The sequence below is a fragment of the Hetaerina americana genome, unplaced genomic scaffold (assembly GCF_022747635.1).
Source record: "Hetaerina americana unplaced genomic scaffold, ioHetAmer1.1.p SCAF_2, whole genome shotgun sequence".
Classification (NCBI taxonomy): Eukaryota; Metazoa; Arthropoda; class Insecta; order Odonata; family Calopterygidae; genus Hetaerina; species Hetaerina americana.
In genome coordinates, this window is record NW_027286763.1 from 102,157,977 (window position 1) to 102,176,860 (window position 18,884).

Genomic DNA, 18,884 nt, shown 5'->3' on the forward strand with positions numbered 1-18,884 from the left:
GTTTGTTATAAAAAAGATGTAGACTAGTTTAAATATCCATACTTTCATTTAATGAAGTATTTAAAGTATTACATTGTTTCCTCATGCTAGCCTTTTTGCTCTGATATATAAGATTTATTTTGGCCAGCTGTAGGAATCCTTCCTCAGTAAATGATCAGTCCTAATGTAATAAATTTTTACTTTTGAAGATGTGGCTTTCTATGACATAAAACTGTTGTAAATGCATGAGCAATTTTTTCTATTACTCAAATGTATTATTAAGTTTGTCAAAAAATGAGAATATTTGAAAGAAAATGTACTTTTATTGTACTTTACATTTCCTCTTAATGTTTGGCTGACATTATAATATAAGTTTTTCTTTGAGAAATTCATGAGATTGGCCATAAATTTTGAATGCTCATTTCAAGCTTTAAAATGAATAAGAGGAAGGTGTATAGCTAATTGTTAAAAAAATATGTTTGGCAGTCATTGCAGAGCAAAAATTATGTAACTACTACAATCAACAGGTTTCAGCTTATAAACAGGCATCCTATAAATTTCTTAAAATTCTTTATATACACTATCTTACACTGATAAACTTCAGTATAAACTTATTTGGATAATTTTTGGTAGTCATAAATAAGTTGAAATAAAAAATGCTTGAAGTTAAAAAAAAAAAACTGGCTTTACATTATTAAATAACGGAAACTAGTTATTGTGGCATTTTTTGAATGAGCCTAATTGATAGAATAGGCATTCATGATGCTTAATATGACTTCAGCAGCATCTGCCCATGTACACAAAAAACAGAAGAAGTGAACACATGTCATTAGAGCATCAAGACTTGGGCAAAGGTCCCTCACCAGATATCCATTGATTTCATTATATTCATAAGTGGACATTTTCGCATAAAATGTTGACCTATTATATTTCCTTTCCATTTGAGTATATATTGATGAAAAGTTCCAACAGATCTAAAGTAGGTAGTAGTAATACTGTGAGATGAATAGTCAAAGAATATTTGCAGCTCGCTGAGTGGGCAAATCCAGTTGGAGTGTCCAGACTCTTCCTTATGTTTGGGCTGCAAAGGCATCCGAGGCAATGCCCAACGAGGGCCTTGCCCGACCCCATCTCCAGAGAGTACTTTTTTGTTCCATTGGTAACATTTACAAAGTTCTTAGTCCTCTCTCTCTTTCTCGTTGCCACAACTCTCTCATATTAAATTTCACTCACTACCGCCATATATACACATGTACATAAGCATAAGTATTTATCTTCATTTATAACAGCAGTAATTTTGGCGATGTTGTGCTAGAGCTTTGGGAAGGGGAGTTTTAGGAGGCTTGTACTTCAGCCCTGTCCATTTTCAATGCACTGCACTTCTCCCATTCATTTGTCTTGAATGTCCCGTTTATCTAGCCACTTGCTTCCTCTCTTTCTTCCTCCGTGGAGACAAACTTTCGGTAGAAACACTCAGGTATGCTGATTTCACCCCTGGTGTCCCGTCGGTCTGCCATGGGAGTTTAGTCACTGTCCATGGGCTCAATTCCACGCAACACTGGATCACTGTATCCTCCAAGTGGGAGGTATTGCAGGGAGACCGACGGTTGGCGATGCATCAGGGGCGATTGAGGGGTATCATGCGGGCTAGTCGCATTATCATTCCAAACAGTGCATACCACATGCTGCGTGCCGTCTCCGATCTCAGCATTAGTGCTCTCCAAAACAGGACTACAGTTAGAAGCTGTGTTGCCTTGTGAATCCAGTACATCCTGCAGAAAAGAGGGACAGATTATCATTATCATGAAGCCCAAAATTTGTGAAATTTCTTTGTCAACTGATTCCCTACACAATTTTTAAACCAATTTCTTAAAATAAGAAACTGTGTGCGAGGATGTGGTAGTTTGCATTGCATATGTCTAGGCAAAGAAAAGTTATTTTTTATCGAAGTACATATGTATCAAGTATGTGACCAATATATCTACAGAATTCAACTGAACTTGGAACTAAAGATTTCCAAGAATTACACATTAATATATCCTGATTACTTCCCATTAGACTAAAGACCAGATATTTATTTCATTCTATTATTTCCATGCAGGTGGATGAAGTTAGTTTACAGATGCTGAATGACACTTATGATTGTACTTTTCTGCATAGTGATATTTTTGGCTGGGATATGTCTGCATATAGTTTATATGCAGCTGGGATCCAATCTGGGGGTAGTTGGGAATTGAGATAAAACCCACTCAGAAGAATACAGTTGTTATTCATTTAAAACAATGAATCTTTCATTTCTTACATCCATTGGAACCCCTCCCCGAATTGAAATCTTACTGATGAAGGGAATCAGTATATGACAGGCTTTATCAAAACTATCATAAAATGTGACAAATACCATAAGGAAAACTATGGTAGATATAGGGCCATTGGGATCAATGTAATGATTGCATTGAAATTTTCTCTTGTTATATAGATAAGTCTTAAAACTTGCCAATGCTTGTAAGATAAATCTAATACAGAAGAACTTTGTAATGGAAATAATAATGTAATAGAGGGGTTTATATGTTATTTTCACTTTCAACTTAAGGTGTGGATCTCTTATTCATGCTTTTGTAGTCCCATATATTTCCAGCTTGCATAATTTAAAATGCTCGTATTTCATCATATCCCTTACAAGAACAGATTTAATACTTTGATAATTCGGTGATATTGAACTTGAACTGTGCACTTAATATGACAATTAAAGAACTCAAGTAGAGGAGCCAGGATTAGCCATAGTTTTGCCCTCAAACACTTATGGTATCATATTCTTTATAATTAAAAATTTGGGCGGTATAAAGCGGGATTATGGCTCTTAAACTTTGTGTTATCCTTTCAGTCTTTTATGTGACAGTGTAACTTGATTCTTCATTTTTATGTCATTGCATATCCTCAATTTTAGCATCAAAATTGAAATTTAATATATATTGTGTGTCAATGAAGGCCACTGTAGATCAGTTTACTTGGTATTCACCAAGTTACTTGTGCAGAGCAGTAATCTTCCTGCTTTTCCTTTATATAATGTTAAAATGCTATCTTAATAACTTGATAATTTTTGCTCATTTAAAAAATTTTCTCTTTGCCACATGGGAGCATATGGTATGGTCCCTCTCTGCAATAATAATTGCATCTGCAGATGGAAGTGCTAGAAGTAGCACATGAAGACAGTGGCTTGAGAGAATTTGATGAGCCTTCTAAATATTGTTTGTTCAATCATGGCTTTACATTATGTGCATCAGTTACTACAGAAAAGCAATTTCGGATGAACTATTTCCAGTTGCATCCAGTAGTTCACACCTATTTCATTGTGAATGAACAATTTGCCTCTTTCCAAAGAAAAAAAATGCTTTATTAGGCCATCATGTTTGTGTCACTGTGGAATGATGGTCATAGATATACTAGATTTTCTTGAACAATTTTAATTTTTATATTTTAATTTCACCTGCCCTTTTCCCTTTAAAAGGCTTTAGTGAAGAGATTGAACTATTTCACCATGAAGTATGTGAATATGTCCATAATTAATAAATGATGTCCTAGCATTCTGTATGACCTGCCTCAGTGGGTATGGTTGACCATGTATCATGTTGGCCTTTTATCCAAAGAATGTATGTTAAGTCATGCATTTAATATAGGTAAATGAAAACTTTCAGAAACACAAGTCCCAATTGATACTGTGAAAATTTCTTTAAATGGTTATATGCTAAACTGAAATCAATTAATTCCAAACGGTAAAGGAAAACTAGTGTTTATAGGACTGATTCTGATAAGACATAGCTTGATTCGAACTCTCGGCATTTTAAATAATACACCTACCAAGTTTTTAGTCAACTTTTGGCAATTCTGGAATTTGACTTATAGTTCTTGATGTGTACAGGTATGGTAAATGTACTTGATCAAGGACTATCCTGTAATTTATTTTAAACATTGACAGCCAGAGGAAAAAGATAAGATAAGATCCTCTATAAGGAGCATGAGTTAACATTGAACTTACATTTAGCAAGACATTTTCCATTTCATAAAATAGTTCACACGCTCTGTTTTTTATCATAGTTGTTTACTTTTCAGATATTAAAAACAGAATGGAACAGAAACAGGTACAGGTTAAGGCTCGTGATGAATAAAAAAAAGTCTTATAGCAATGCTTGTGGCTGGATTATATAATACAAATTAAAACTAATAAAAAAATATTCTACCTGCTGTATTATTTTAATTGCTTCATTACCTATTAAAGCATGATACCATTAATGAGTAAAATGTATAATTCTCCTCTAAGCAAACCTTAAAAAATATTTCCTTAAAATATTCTTACAATAAAGGTTTTAATTACTTATCCCGTGCTTAATATTTTGCAGTACACATCTTCAGGAATCGGCAAAAAACCTGGGATCATGTAATTCAAGCCTTATTTGTGGAATAAATTTTTTTTCTCAAAATTGAAGTAGTCACATGAATGTAATGCATCAAACTAAATTCACATTCTAAGTATTTCTAGTTTTATTTCTTTTCTGTGCTTTGTTTTTTTCCAGAGTATATCTAATAATAATAAGGTACTCTAGAGTGTAAAATGTTCAGCCCCTAACCAGAGGGTCCTGGGATCAAATCTGGGCAATGTCTTAGGCTTATCCCAACTAAGGCAAGGCTTTGAGCTTTTCTGGTACCAGAACTTTCCTGGAAGCCACTGACCACAAGTGAATAAGCTGGTCTCCTTACCATGAATGTGCACCTTTCACAAACAGTAAGAATAAGTTTTTGGTGAGCTCTGCCATCACTGATTCACTATACTTTAGTTTGAGGACTGTGGATTGGTTAGCTAATTAAGTGTGGAGTGTTGATATACCATCGTAAGCTATCAATCTTAGTAATATGCTTGTAGCCGTCCTCCCAGGTTATCTTTATTATTCTTTGTCAGTATTTTTATTCCCATGTAGCTTCTTGAATTCATGTCTTACAGGAACTATATCATGTAATGCCTCCTAGGGTGGTTCTTCCTTTCCTGGTATATCTTTTATAATTTTCAGAAAACTAGAATGTGTCCAAGTAGTGTTTTTTCATCTCCTTAATAACTTCCATGAGCCCAACTCCTCACCCACCTTCTGAAAGACTTCCTCTTAATTAGTCAATTTCCTTGCCTATTTTATCATCATAATAATTTTGTGTCACCACATTTTAAATGCTTCTTATCTTCTTTTAATTGATTTTTATATTGTTATACCTTAATAACTATAGCAATGTAAACTAAATAGATAAGTTTTAAGGAACAGTTACTTGGTTTTCAGGGTGGTGTTTTATACTTTTAGTAGTATTCTCTTCTTGTAGACAGCCTACTATCAACTCTTCCTTTCCTGATACCCAGGCAAATGATTTGGAAGTGTTCAAGTTAGTCTTTTTATGTCAATAATGGATGATTATATTCTTCCACACATTGTTCAATGTTATTTGTGAAATTTTGAGGGGATATTACATTTAGGTTTTACTCTTTGACATTTTGCAAATTAGTCTTTATTTTTTTTTATTAATGTTTTTGTATTTTATAGTTTGCAGATGAATTGCTTGGCTTTAAGTCTTTCATTGAAATGTCATGTTCTGCCTTTATTAGAAACTCCTAATATTCATTTCCTTAATGTGTATTCTTCTTCATTTCCTTTCTATCCTGATGCTAACATATACTCAATTTCGAGAATTTCACTTTGTTGTTTGAAAAAGCATTGCCCATTCCGTAAAATGGCTTCATGTAGTTAACTTAGTGGGCTTGCAAATTTTCTCCCATATTTTCTTTAGTGTTTTCTTGCACATATGTTGTTCATTAATGTTTTAAAACCTTTTGTGGAATTGAGTCAGTCAAGTTTTTGATGTGTCATTAGTTAAAATTTGTTGTCTCAGGCATCACTGTATGGAATTCGCATAACATATTGAATGAAACAAAATAATTTACTTTGTAATTCCACACACTTTACTTAAAAAAACACGACCCAGGTTTCGACATAGAATGTCATCATCAGGTCATGATGACGTTCAACGTGGAAACCTGGGTCGTGTTTTTTTTTAAATAAAGTGTGTGGAATTACATAGTAAATTACTTCATTTCAATGTGTCATTAGTTCTTATGGTTTTCTTCTGCTTCTTGAATTGGTAGGAAATTCATCAGTCCTATGTTGTGGTTACATCAATATCAATCTCTTGATGGTTTTTTGTACTTCTTTTCTAGATTGCTAAATCCGTTTTATAAGGATGAAGTAATTTTTATGCCTTCATAAATGGCAACAGAACTTCCACATGCATCTTCTTTGCACATGGCTTTGTATTTACTAGCCACTATTAATTTATAAATGTACAAAACTTCCATGACCTTCCTCTTCCGTTGTTTTATTTTCCCTATTCATTATTTTCCTCTTCCCTCTTCTTTTATCCCAATGATTGAATTCAGCTGTACACTGTTTGTTAGGCCTTAGACTCATCTGATGCCCTATCCCCACTTATCAAACTAACCTTCGGGTTGATTACTGTGGCTTTCTTTATATATTCATAAACATCTAACTTATTGCTTTCATGCTCTGTTGTAATGATCCACAGTACTGTTTTTACCATGATAATCTATTTGTTAAAATTAATGTAAAAATCTCCACTTGCATTGCAGCTGTGGAAGGATTGGAATCAAATTCTACAAAAATAGTGAATTAGGGAAAGCAATACAATAGAGGAGGAAGGACATGGAATTTTGTCATGCATACAAATCACTTGTGGCTCATAATTTCACAGCCATGTGTTGAGAAGATACATGTGGAAGATATCTTATAATTTTGAAAGTATAAAAAATACTGCATCCTTATGAAAAAGAGATTTAGAAATTTAGTGAAGAAATATACAAAATTAATATAAGAAAGGACAAAATATGTAAAAGAAACATGCTGAGTCCTATTCACACAGTTCCACTATGGATTCGGAGTGAAGTATCCTGTAACTGTCATCCTAAGTATCTCCTGTCCAATATATTACATTTCTGTATTAAACCTCTTCAGCTCATGAGATTTTCTAATTATCCAATTGTCCAAATGACAGCCATCTAGACACTTGTCATTGCTGTTAGTTATTTCAGTGACAGATGGATTTGCATACATAATGGTTTTCTTGGCACAATAATTTTGATGATGGTATGATGACTTGTATGGTTCACAGTAAAAAATGGTATTGTCACTTATCCCAGGGTAGGACTGAGAAATTCAATATAAGATTGTGTCCTATGGTAAGACTTTTGATTATTTCATTTTTTGCTGGATGATTACTGTTTGAAATTGACACTATTTCTGTGTTAATTTATTGTATTCAATTAGGAAACCTATTGCAGAAAATCTCTGTTGTTGTCTTGACATAAAGAATAGAACTACCACTTGGCTCATCAAGTGAATATCAAGGTATTGGAAGAGCAATTGTATTGAGGTCTCTTATTTGCTAAACCTCTACTCTAGAAAGGGCTTAGTACCTGTGTGTTCTTAGGTTGGCTGTCATTCATATTTGTGCACTATTTTTGGGCATTGTGATTATTTTAATGAAACATTAAGTAATATAAAATTATATGCTAATTTGAGATCTATAGGTAACATAGTATCTGAGTTCTATTCTTACATCTAGTGTTATTTCCGTAAATCTACCCGCATTTTGACAACATTGCCTTATCTCAAGTTCTAATCATCTAGGAAAACCCTTAATGGTGTATAAGGTGAATTTTGCTGAAGAATTTACATTGCAATTAGTCTTCAGTATAACAGTAAAAGAAAATTGGCCTGTGTATAGAGATATTGTTGCTGGGTGCATATGCTAGAATAGCATCTGCAGTTGTTAATGAGATTTCACTTAACATATTTTATGGCTTATAAGACACCTTTTTTTGCAAAATTATTGTAAAAAAATCACCCACGTCTTATATTTGAAGGTTCAAGCTCCATGGGTTAACATTCAATAATGAATGTTATTTCTACACCAGATGTTCAGTACTAACTATTTCAACTCCATTATATGAACTTTTTCGTAATATTTATTATTCAGTTGTAGAATGTCGTGGATGGATTTTTACTAATAAGCTCATCCCTATTATGTGATGTGAATATCATGTTGCTCAAAAGAGGTAAAAGTGAGATATCGAATGAACTTGATCGTATGTTATTAGTACTGATAACGATGAAATAGCATGGAACTAATAAGGAACTATGACTTGAGTTGGGTGGTATGCTGTGCTTTCTTGGGACGTGTTAGAAATTTTTTCTTGGGTGTGCCCAACTGAAATGAGGGGTGCATCTCATATGCCATAAAGTATGGTAAATACTCCATATCATGATAGTGGAATATTTGGGCTACCATTAATTATATCATGCAACTCGAAGTGAGGAAGTTGATCAGAGAGGAGGCTATCCCAATACGATATAACAGGGAAAAAAGTTTGAAATGTATATTTGAGTTTGTAAGAATCATTGCTTTATCATATTTTGTTTGTTATTATTTAACCCATCTTCTCTGTGCATGGAAGTTTATTTGAATGGTAAAATTAATCGCCAAGTAGCTTTATTCTTAACTTATCATATATAATTTCATCTTTATCCCGCAAAAGTGCTTAAATCTTGACCACAGTCAGGAACATTCTTCACTAGTAAGTTCTTTGTGTACATGGAAATGTTTGGTTATGAGCCAGATGAAGCACCCAACTTCTGTATTTATCCAGCAGGATTCCCATTCATTTTATTATTGTCTTATTCCTTTAATTCCTCTGCATATCCTCTTTAGTAATCCGATTCAAGTTAGTACATTCTTTCCAATTTCATTTTATTATGGTCATTCCATTTTTCCTTTGCATTCAACGAGGCACCTAATTTTTGGCTCCAACCAGTGAAGATTGCAATGGTAATTTTTTATATGCAATAATAATTTAATTAAAGTAGATGATTTGCTATTTGACTAGCAACATTATCAGATATCAGATCTATTTATTGGCTTGGTATGGTTTTTAAATGACCTAGTGGGTAAAATATTTATACTATTGTGTCGTTAGCTCCTCCCTACCATGATTAGACAATTTTTCCTGGTACCAAATAATCAAGACAGATCTTAGGAAGCACAAAAAAAGGAGTTGAGATCCCTACTTTGAATCTATGCTTCCAAATTTTGTTGCACTTTGTGAAATTTGCAACCTACCTTTCACCTATTGACCCTATTGTGGTTTAAAGACGTGTTAAACCGCATGGCTTTGAATTTTACCAATACCTTAAGTTAATGTCTTTTGCATTTGAGTGTGGTCATAAAACCACCAGTCATTTGGTTATTTGGTGTGAGAGCTGAATTTTTGAAATACCTATGTGAGTTCAGTTTTTCATATGCCTACTCACTTTTGCCATTTCATCATGCAAGTCAAATCTTTCAGTATCATATTCTTAATGTTTTTGTCATTAAAGTTCCCATTACATACTTTTTCAGATGTCTGCGGGCTGCTGGGAATGTTGCTGGGTCTTCTTTCAGAATAAATCGACGTGTTCCAAGGACATATTTCTCCAAATAATCCTCCCAATCTAAGGGTACTAGATCAAAGTCAAATGTTTTTCTATCTTGTGGGCTAAGACGGTCTAATAGTCTGCACACGTTGTCATTGGCAAAACGCCATTCATGTGTTGTGAAGAATTCAAGGCAGGAAACTGCACGCTGAAGTTTTTTCTGCACTCTCACCATTCTGCAATAAATAGGAAATATCAGACAACTTCCTCATGAAATAATATCGTGTGAGTTTATTTCCAAGATTTTATTTATAAAATTGTTATTATTATGTCAACGAACTGCAATAATTTGAATTTGTCAAAGGTAAGCACAATATCACCATAGATGGCCATCATAAATAGCTAATAAGTCACTCTTACAGTGGAAATATGTAGTGTTAGTATCAGTTCAGTGGTTGAAGTTATTAGTCAAAGGAAATAACACTGAATGCTGAAAATAACTGAACACATACCTAAATTAGATTTAAGTTTGAGAAATACGTTTCTAAAAAGATGTATTCATTAATTTGATGAAGTAATTAAACTATGTTATCATCCATATCTTACATAGGTTTTTTCCCTGAAATAGTGGCAAGGAAGTCGACCAGGTAGGCAGGGGCAAGGTGAAAGGCCAAGATGCATGCTGTGTTGACGAGACGACTGCTCTTGAAGGAGCCTCCAGGATACCAGAGGACATCATTGTAGGGGTTTTTGAGCAGATAGCGGTAACCAAGGTGCTCAACATCCCGCCATCGGATTGGATTTACACTTCCAGAGGTACAGTTGTACACAATGATGTTGTTTGGGCTACATCATAAAATAAAAATATATGCTGCCTTAAATGTTTCTTCAATTGTGACACTCTACTGTTAATTCATGTTAGATGGGTACATGCCTACTAAGGGTAGGAATTGGAAAATCATAAAATATTGGAAGTTGGTGAAAGTACTGATATCTTCTTCAAAAACTTCACTTCCCAAGCCATCTCACTTTTCACAAACCATAATTTAAAAAAAGGTAAAAATTGCACCTTTGGTGGGCACTTCCTTAAAATCAATGAACTTATAAAGTCCTGATTCACTATTATCCAAAAATTATTAATGATACAAAAGTATTCACTTTTTATCAAGCAATTGATGATATTCCAAATATTTTTAGTAGAGTGTGATCCATCTCAATTTTTAATCACTCTGAAGCTTTAAAAGAATTATCTTACTTGTTGAATTTTTTGTGATTTTAATATTGGTAAGGATTATTGAATGAATCAATTCCTCATTTGAAAACTAGATTAGAGGTTGCTTCCAGTCCATGTTGTCATTTATATTGGTTCTATTTTATCATATGTGAATTAAGCATGTAAACTTGCATTATAAAAACTAATTGCCAATCACGAAAATTGACCGAGGCAGAAAATTCAGTAAATTTAGGCCAAAAATATGCCCTAGGAAAACAATAGATACAGTGTCTAAGTCTTTTCTATATTAGAATGTAGGTTTGTTTTTTTGTGTTCTCCTTGAACTGTCTAAATAATTCTAAATGCTAATTTGAGGTATTGAATTTGAGGTATGCTATTGAATTCATATTTGGACATTTGCTGTGTTCAGATTATCAGTCAATATTTTGAGAACCTTCATTGATATGAGTGTATGCCTGATGAGAATATTGAATACTCCAAAATAGTTTCTCATAATAGATAAACTTTATATGTCCAAGTTATTGCAGAACCCTGGAGTTAAAGAAAAATTATGAACTTCACCCATGAATACAATTGCTTTTAAATAGACCAAAGTTTTACATAAGTTAAAGTGAAAGCTAGATCAAAAATATATCTAAATGTGAAAATCATGTCAATAGAATATATAAAGTATATAGGCCATGCAAATAAAAAATAGGTTTTGTTTATACATACCGGGCAGTTGCAGTGTGCCATGCCACTGAGATCATTAGGTTAATGGCAACATCAACAGGCACAAGATCAGCCACCAGATCGCGGTGGCATAATATCGTTCGCAAAACGCCTTTCCCTGCTCCAGCAATCATTCCAGTTGGTCCATTTAGGTTATCTACCCAACCTGGGATTGGCTCTTTCCATGCAGCTGTCACTGTTGTTGGCAAATTTGCAGGAGTCATATGAATATCAGGCATAAATATTGGACACCTTTAGAAGATATCAATATCTTTAGGAACTTGAGTTGGTTTAGAGATTTTTTAAAAATCCTATAAGGTTAGACAAGTGATGATATAGCTTATGCATAAATGTCTCATGATTTTATAGATATTAAAATTATTAAGGTGTTACATGTTCAAGTACTGAAACATTTTATATGCCAATTATGCATTAGAAAGCAATGTGACTGTAAACTGTTGCACATTATAGTTTTTACAATGTGCTATTGCATTAATTTTGTAAATAAAAAATAATGTTTCACCAAGGATACTTCTTTTGCAGCATCAGAAGTGACATAATAAAATATTCTTATGAGGAAGTTATTCTCTTACTAATACTATTACTAATTTAGGATCTCACCTATTGAAGGCCTCACAATGGCCACTGGTAAACTGCCACTTTGTTCAACAAGTACATGCTCTGCTAGTGCCTTGGTGAAAGTATATGTGTTTGGCCGGTTTCCTATGAGCCTATTGCGGAAGTTAAGGCATTTTGAATTGATAAAAATTTATTTTGATCAATGGTATGCACTTCATAATCTATACAAAGTTATTATAGTTCAAAAAATTATTAATTTTGTATACTCTGAATTTCTAATAATTCCTATTTGATTTCTGCCAGGTAAATACTTTCAGAATTTCCAAAAGATGTATTTAAATGTTTGAAGGCATTTGATTTTAGTCAACTGAAATAGTTTTAGCTTGTGACTTCTTCATCAAGGGATACATTTTTCGAGGATAGTTAATGGAGGTACTTTTATGATATCTCCATTTCAATATAATTTAATGGCTTGTTAATAAAGCTAATAATAAGGTCTTAGAATTTTTTCAACTTTTAAATGATATTTAAATAAGAAGCATAGTACAAGCAAATCAGTTCGTTCTGACTGTTTAGAATAATGAGAAAGATTAATGGAAATCAAAACAAACATTTACTGTCAAAATAATTTGTAATTTAACAGAGATAATGCACTTTACTTTGTCTGGCATGGATTAATTTAGATTAGTGTATAAACACTGGCTCGACCTTTGAAATCAGCCAACATACTTTGGTGTTATACTGTCCAGCAAATCCTCATCCATCCACTCCACACATTGAATGATCTTCTCAGGGTCAGCTGGTGGTGGGTACACTAGCTCACTTACTTCCTCACGATTGCAATTACAATATGCTGTGGAAACATGCACCAAGGCCTGTACCGGTAAAAAATAGCGATTAATGAGTTAGTGAGCTGTGCCATGTGGTGTTTAATAGTAATTAAAATTACTTAAAATTAAGGAGTAATGTGCACATATGTTTGAACTTAAATCTAGCTTATTTTATTAACCATCTACTACAGCCATACAAACTAAGACCACTTGCCCATTAGGAAATAATATGATTTAAGGTTTGTGATGAAGCTAATGGATTGAAAATTCAGATTTAAGCTATCTTTGAAATAGATGGAAGACATATAGCGTGCAGAGCTTGAAATTGAGCAGAACTTAATCACAAAATTGAACCATAGGAAACAATATATATATATATATATATATATATATATATATATATATATATATATATATATATATATATATATATATATATATATATATATATATATATATATATTTCATTTATTTAATGATTAAAGATTGTTCTGAGGTGATGGTGAATTTGAAGATTTGTATTTTGAAAAGAGATTTGAAGATTTGTAATTTTGAAAAGAGATTTCAAAAATTAAATCTCCCACAATAAAATTGAAATGGAAATAATTTCCAAGTACACATTTAGAATTTAATTATTCCTCCCATAGGCATTATAGGAGAGCTAATAATGAAAGTAAGGGACACATTTAGAATCTAAGAATCATTATTTTAGACTATATTAAGTCAGTGGTCAAAATCTGACAGGCCTATATAGTATGTGTTTAATTGTTACTCATGTAACTTTAAGGTCATGAATTTATGTCCTCAGGGTTATTTTTGACTGGTTATGGTTTTAGGCTGTCTTTGGAGCATTGAAAAACCATGATTCACATAAAAAACTGTCAGGTCTCCTCCAAGCCTCATTTATAATATAATTTATTACAGTCCAATTAAAGTTTATGGTGCAAAACCTAAATTAACCACCTGCATGATGGAAATGGTGACCAGGTTTCCCGTTTTTTATTTGTTTTACAAATTATAGCGAATGAGGGGAGGATTAGTGAATGGGAGTCTTATTGGAAATGTTTAAAATAGCAGTGAAATATGTGAGGGATTGTCATTCTTGTGTTACAAAAATTTTTGTTTGATTGCTTCCTTCAGGAAAGCCTGCTGGACAGTTGACCAATGGCATTTTGAGGGAAAAGGGTTTTAGGTAAACATTTTTGCTGTCCATACTTAATGAAATCATGGTGATTCCAATTCATACGTAGCTACGAAGGCATTTAGTTTGTAAAATCAATATTGACATCAACTTATTGCAATACTTTTAGCTTACATGTCTTTTACATGGTTTCCAATCTTTGAATATCTATGAAACACTTAATGACTCATTAAAAGGAAATTGTCTTTTTCTAAATTTTGGCTATAGCAGAGATATCTTTGTCATTGGTATGAATGATCCATGCATCATAAATTAGTTATGAATTTTTTCCTGCAACATATTGCCTCATTTCTTAGTTGAAGATTTTTGACATCTTTGCAAAGGTTGGCTCATTAAAAACTACTTTAAAAAAATGGAAGACCTATGTATAAATTATATGAATTAATAACTTTTCTTACCTCCAATTTGGCCATTTTGTGACAGAGCTGGACCAGTCGCTTTGTTCCAACTATATTCATAGCCACTGACAATTTCAGTGCCTCATCAAACTTAACTGTGGCAGCTGAGTGGAAGACAATGGACACGGATTCTACAAGAAGACGCCGATCAGCTGCACTGATTCCAAGCTCCGGCAGTGTGATATCCCCACAGATAGGCACCAATTTCCGAAGTGCCTCAGGGGAATCTTTCCGGAGGATGTCAAACACCTGCGTGAAAAGATGGGTAAGTTAGTCAATTGTCACTATATTATTTCAATTTAAAGACTAGGTACATACATAATAAATATCCTTGGTGGCAAGTGAAGTTGTTCAACCTAGAACTATTGTTTGAACTTATGATTTCTACTCCTTAAAAAAGTGCTACCTACTTCTCAGATTAAGGATAAATGTGTGTATGGGTATATATATATATATATATATATATATATATATATATATATATATATACACACATACATACATATATATATATATATATATATATATATATATATATATATATATATATATATATATATATATACATATATATATATATATACATATATATATCCATATATACATATATATATCCATATATACATATATACATCCATATATACATATATATTAGCATATATATTAGCATATATATATATATATGTATATATATACACATATATATACACACACACACATACAAATTTACATATATATCTGTATGTGTATGTATGTATATATTTATAAAAATATGTGTAATTAAAAAGCGTCGTCTTTTTATCAATAGTTTCTCCCCTTGTTTCACATTTCGTTTCGCCTCTGAACTAAATTTTATTCAAAAGATCTGGTAACTTCGTTCAAAGACTACCCTGGAGCTCTTTCGTCCCGTCATAATTTTACTTCGATGTCACGACGATTGCAATAGCACGAGTATGTAGCCACCGCCAGGTGGCTACATACGCGTGTGCCCCAATTCATCCTCGAGTGGATGAATTGGGGCACAGGCGACAAAGCGCTCCGACCAATCGGAGTGTTTGGAGTAATTTTTACGGTGGGCTTACGAAGGATTTAGACGGCGGAGACAAAGGAACAAGACCAGCGGCTGGGATCGATCGCGGGCCAACTTACGCATGATGAGCTCACCCCTTGAGTATGTGCTGCGTAAATAGTAGAATGGACAGGAAACGCTTCGTCACGGTTTGGAGTTGAAAGAGTGTATACCTACCTAATACATCCAAAAATGAAGTGCTAATTTCTTCTTTCAACAAATGTCACGGCTAAGTCAAGGTGGGCGTTTATTCGCGCCTCGTCTTTTTATTATGTCTTCTAGAGAAGGATGACCTTTTCCACGAAGCATAAACATCGGTCATCATATTTTTACTCACGCCATTGAAAGGGTAGACAGAGAGAGAATACAATATTAGCATAGTCCTACTTCGATGGTGGCTCTTTGTTGCGGCGTTTCATCTGAATATGAATTGGATTTGCTCGGTTGAAGTGGCAAGTATTCGTTTGCACGCGATGATTCAAGAGGGTGGAATTTGATAGCCTCGGTGTAAAAATGAGGTGTTTCAGAAATAACTTAGACGATATGCAAAATTTCAATCCATCGAGTGGGACAGTAGGTAGCGTTATCCGAAGTTCGCCGAATGGTTTTGTATTTGCTATATTTTCTTTAATTACCTATCTAAGGGAAATCAGCAGCAGCAGTGATCGCGACGTTCTGCAGGGTGACATAGATAACGTGGCTAATTGGATCAAAATCAACAAAATGGAGATAAACGTTGCAAAAACTATCCACATCTCATTCTCCAAAAGGAAGGCAGGTGAGGGAAGGGTATATAAAATAATGGGAGAAACGATTGTAACAAAAGATAATTGTAAATATCTAGGGGTACACCTAAGTAAAGACTTAGGGTGGGGACTTCACACAGATTATGTGGTAGGCAAGGCCTTTAAATCGCTCCACTGGGTCATGCGGAGCCTCAAAGGAAGCACTAAATCAACTAAAGAATTGGCCTTCAAAACAATTGTAAGGCCTATTGTCGAATATGCGACCACAGTATGGGATCCCTTTGAAATAGGGCATGTGAAAAAATTAGAAGCAGTGCAAAGGAAGGCTGCCAGGTACGTTTTAGGGCGACATAGGCAGACTGACAGTGTAAGCGACATGCTAGGCTCACTAGGATGGGGGTCACTAAAGAACAGACGGAAGCTGAATAGACTGTGTGCCATTTTTAAAATATTGAAAGCTGACGGAGGCTGGAAAGAACTGAACGAGAGTGTAAATAAGCCATGTTATCTCGGCAGGAATGATCACCCGCTTAAAATCAAATACATGCCCCAAAGGACAAACACCGCCAAGTTTTCGTTCCTAAATATGGGAATCAAAGAGTGGAACCAGCTGCCTGATGAACTCTTTAAGCCCTTACCCAAAAGCATTAAATCATTTAGGCGTGAATGCAAAAGGTATACATGATGGGATTGTTAAATGCAATACGGCAGAAGGTGTATGGCTGTATCAAAATATATTGTTTTTTCTCATTTTTTTTATTTTGTAAGTCTACTATACGACTATTTAATGACACTGTGATATGTTTTAAGAATGACTAATGTTTGTTATATCATGTCATTGCCACCCGGCTTATCGCCTAACAGCAATGTATCCCAAATAATAATAATTATATGTGACGATGCACATTACACTTTGTTCACGATTGTTGTGTTGGTCATGATTGTTATGAAGTGTAGTAAAAGAATTTTTCAAATGTCTTTTAAACAGAATAATCGCACGAATGCATACGATTTTCACTCACATTGGGGGAGGCACGAGGTACCTTTGCCCCTTGAGCAAGGCATCCCATTCAACGTCAACCTTCCCCCTCTCCCATTCGACTGTTAGTTCCGACGCCCTTTCTCGATTGATCCCTTCTTGAGCCTGTACCACTTTCTTTTTAAATGCTCAGAGAATGGTTTGGCATCGAGATTAAGGACCATCAGGTTTATTTTTACTGTAGAGATAGGAAATACTTAAAAATACTCGTAGTTTCAAAGAACCTGCAAATACTCGGTGGCTGAACAATGAAAATTGAAACTAAACTGATTTTGAACGTTCATTTTCATGTGATAAGCTGATTTGTTTAATTCCTTAACCATCTCTTAATTGCCAGTGATCGTAAGATTGCACATACACACACTCGTATACATGTTTCAGACTTGATTCTTATCTTTGCCGCATAATGAAGTTCCAATACGTCCATTAAATTTTATTATCCAGCCGCTACCTAACTGAACAAACTTCGAAACTTATGTTAACAAGGGCTAGGAAAGTATTAATTCAATATTAGTACCCAGAATTTGGAGATATTAATTGACTTTCCTAATCGGTTTTCTACGTGAAGAAAAGAGAATGAGACATAGTTTTGACACAGAAGATACAGAAATGTACGACTAATAGAAAAAGTGGGGAAAACGACAGCGTCAATGAAAATAGATAACACCTCCATGAACTGAATTGAAGTGTTTTGTAAAAAATGGAAAGAATATCTTCTATTATTTCGTAAGATATATGGGGAGGAAATTTTACCAGAAGACTTTTCAGGTCAATTTTTATCCCCCTTTTGAAATAGATAAAAGAATTATGGCCACGATTTTACTCTAGAATGATCACAAAACTAGGTGCTAAACGCAGTGGCTCGTTATATTTTTTCAATATTCTCTCGATATGAGCTTACTCTTACTACCTGGCTCGTTCTGTGTACAGAAGGCATAAATAGGTACTTTTTAATCAAAAGCTGGTTTCGATAACCTCACTAGAAAAGCGTAGTCGCATTGCCAGTGACTACTGGTCAACGTAGTCTTTACTCATCGTTCTTAAAATCCTCTTGACAATTTTTCTTTGATATGACATCTTCAACCAACTTAGTTTGCTTTCGAGTTGCTTACCATGAGACGGCTCATTAAAGGCCCTCTACATTCAAAAGCCCATAATAAATTAATTTTATATTTTAGTTGTGTGCGGGGAAAAAATAAATTCTCCTACCACGAAGCCTTTTTCCTTCCGTGGAAAAGAACAAACTCATCGGCGAAAAAGATCGCCGGTGAATTTTTGTGATACTCGAGGTTAAATAGCTAGCCAACACGCTTACCAGCAAAATATTTGCTCAATGTATTTAAGTAATACAGGAAGCAAAGTTACTGACCGACTACCGTCTCTTCCCCGAAAAACTAATGCGTTGACCCTGTGAAGCAGTTTGCATAAAAAGAGCGTATCAGCTTCAGCCTCATCTGTGTTGGCAGAGCTATAATTCCTAGCGATGTAGACAATGCAATGGTTGTCCACCTCACTTCGGTATGAAGGAAACGAAGCATGTGTGTGTGTGTGTATACATATCAGTAGTGTACAGCAAATCATTC

General features: G+C 34.1%; 1 protein-coding gene across 2 annotated transcripts in view; it reads right to left on the reverse strand.

Annotated features, from left to right (window-relative positions):
- Positions 1-527: 527 nt before the first annotated feature.
- The window catches only part of LOC139688349 (putative fatty acyl-CoA reductase CG5065), a 450,592-nt gene continuing 432,235 nt past the window's right edge, over positions 528-18,884 (reverse strand). For both annotated transcript variants that reach the window (XM_071585871.1, XM_071585870.1), the window contains 7 exons: positions 14,448-14,696; positions 12,748-12,893; positions 12,061-12,170; positions 11,443-11,635; positions 10,101-10,340; positions 9,473-9,730; positions 528-1,751 (listed from right to left, as the gene is read on the reverse strand). In XM_071585871.1, coding sequence (XP_071441972.1) covers positions 1,598-1,751; positions 9,473-9,730; positions 10,101-10,340; positions 11,443-11,635; positions 12,061-12,170; positions 12,748-12,893; positions 14,448-14,696 — 1,350 coding nt within the window. In that variant the 3' untranslated portion in view covers positions 528-1,597. The remainder of the gene's footprint in view (positions 1,752-9,472; positions 9,731-10,100; positions 10,341-11,442; positions 11,636-12,060; positions 12,171-12,747; positions 12,894-14,447; positions 14,697-18,884) is intronic.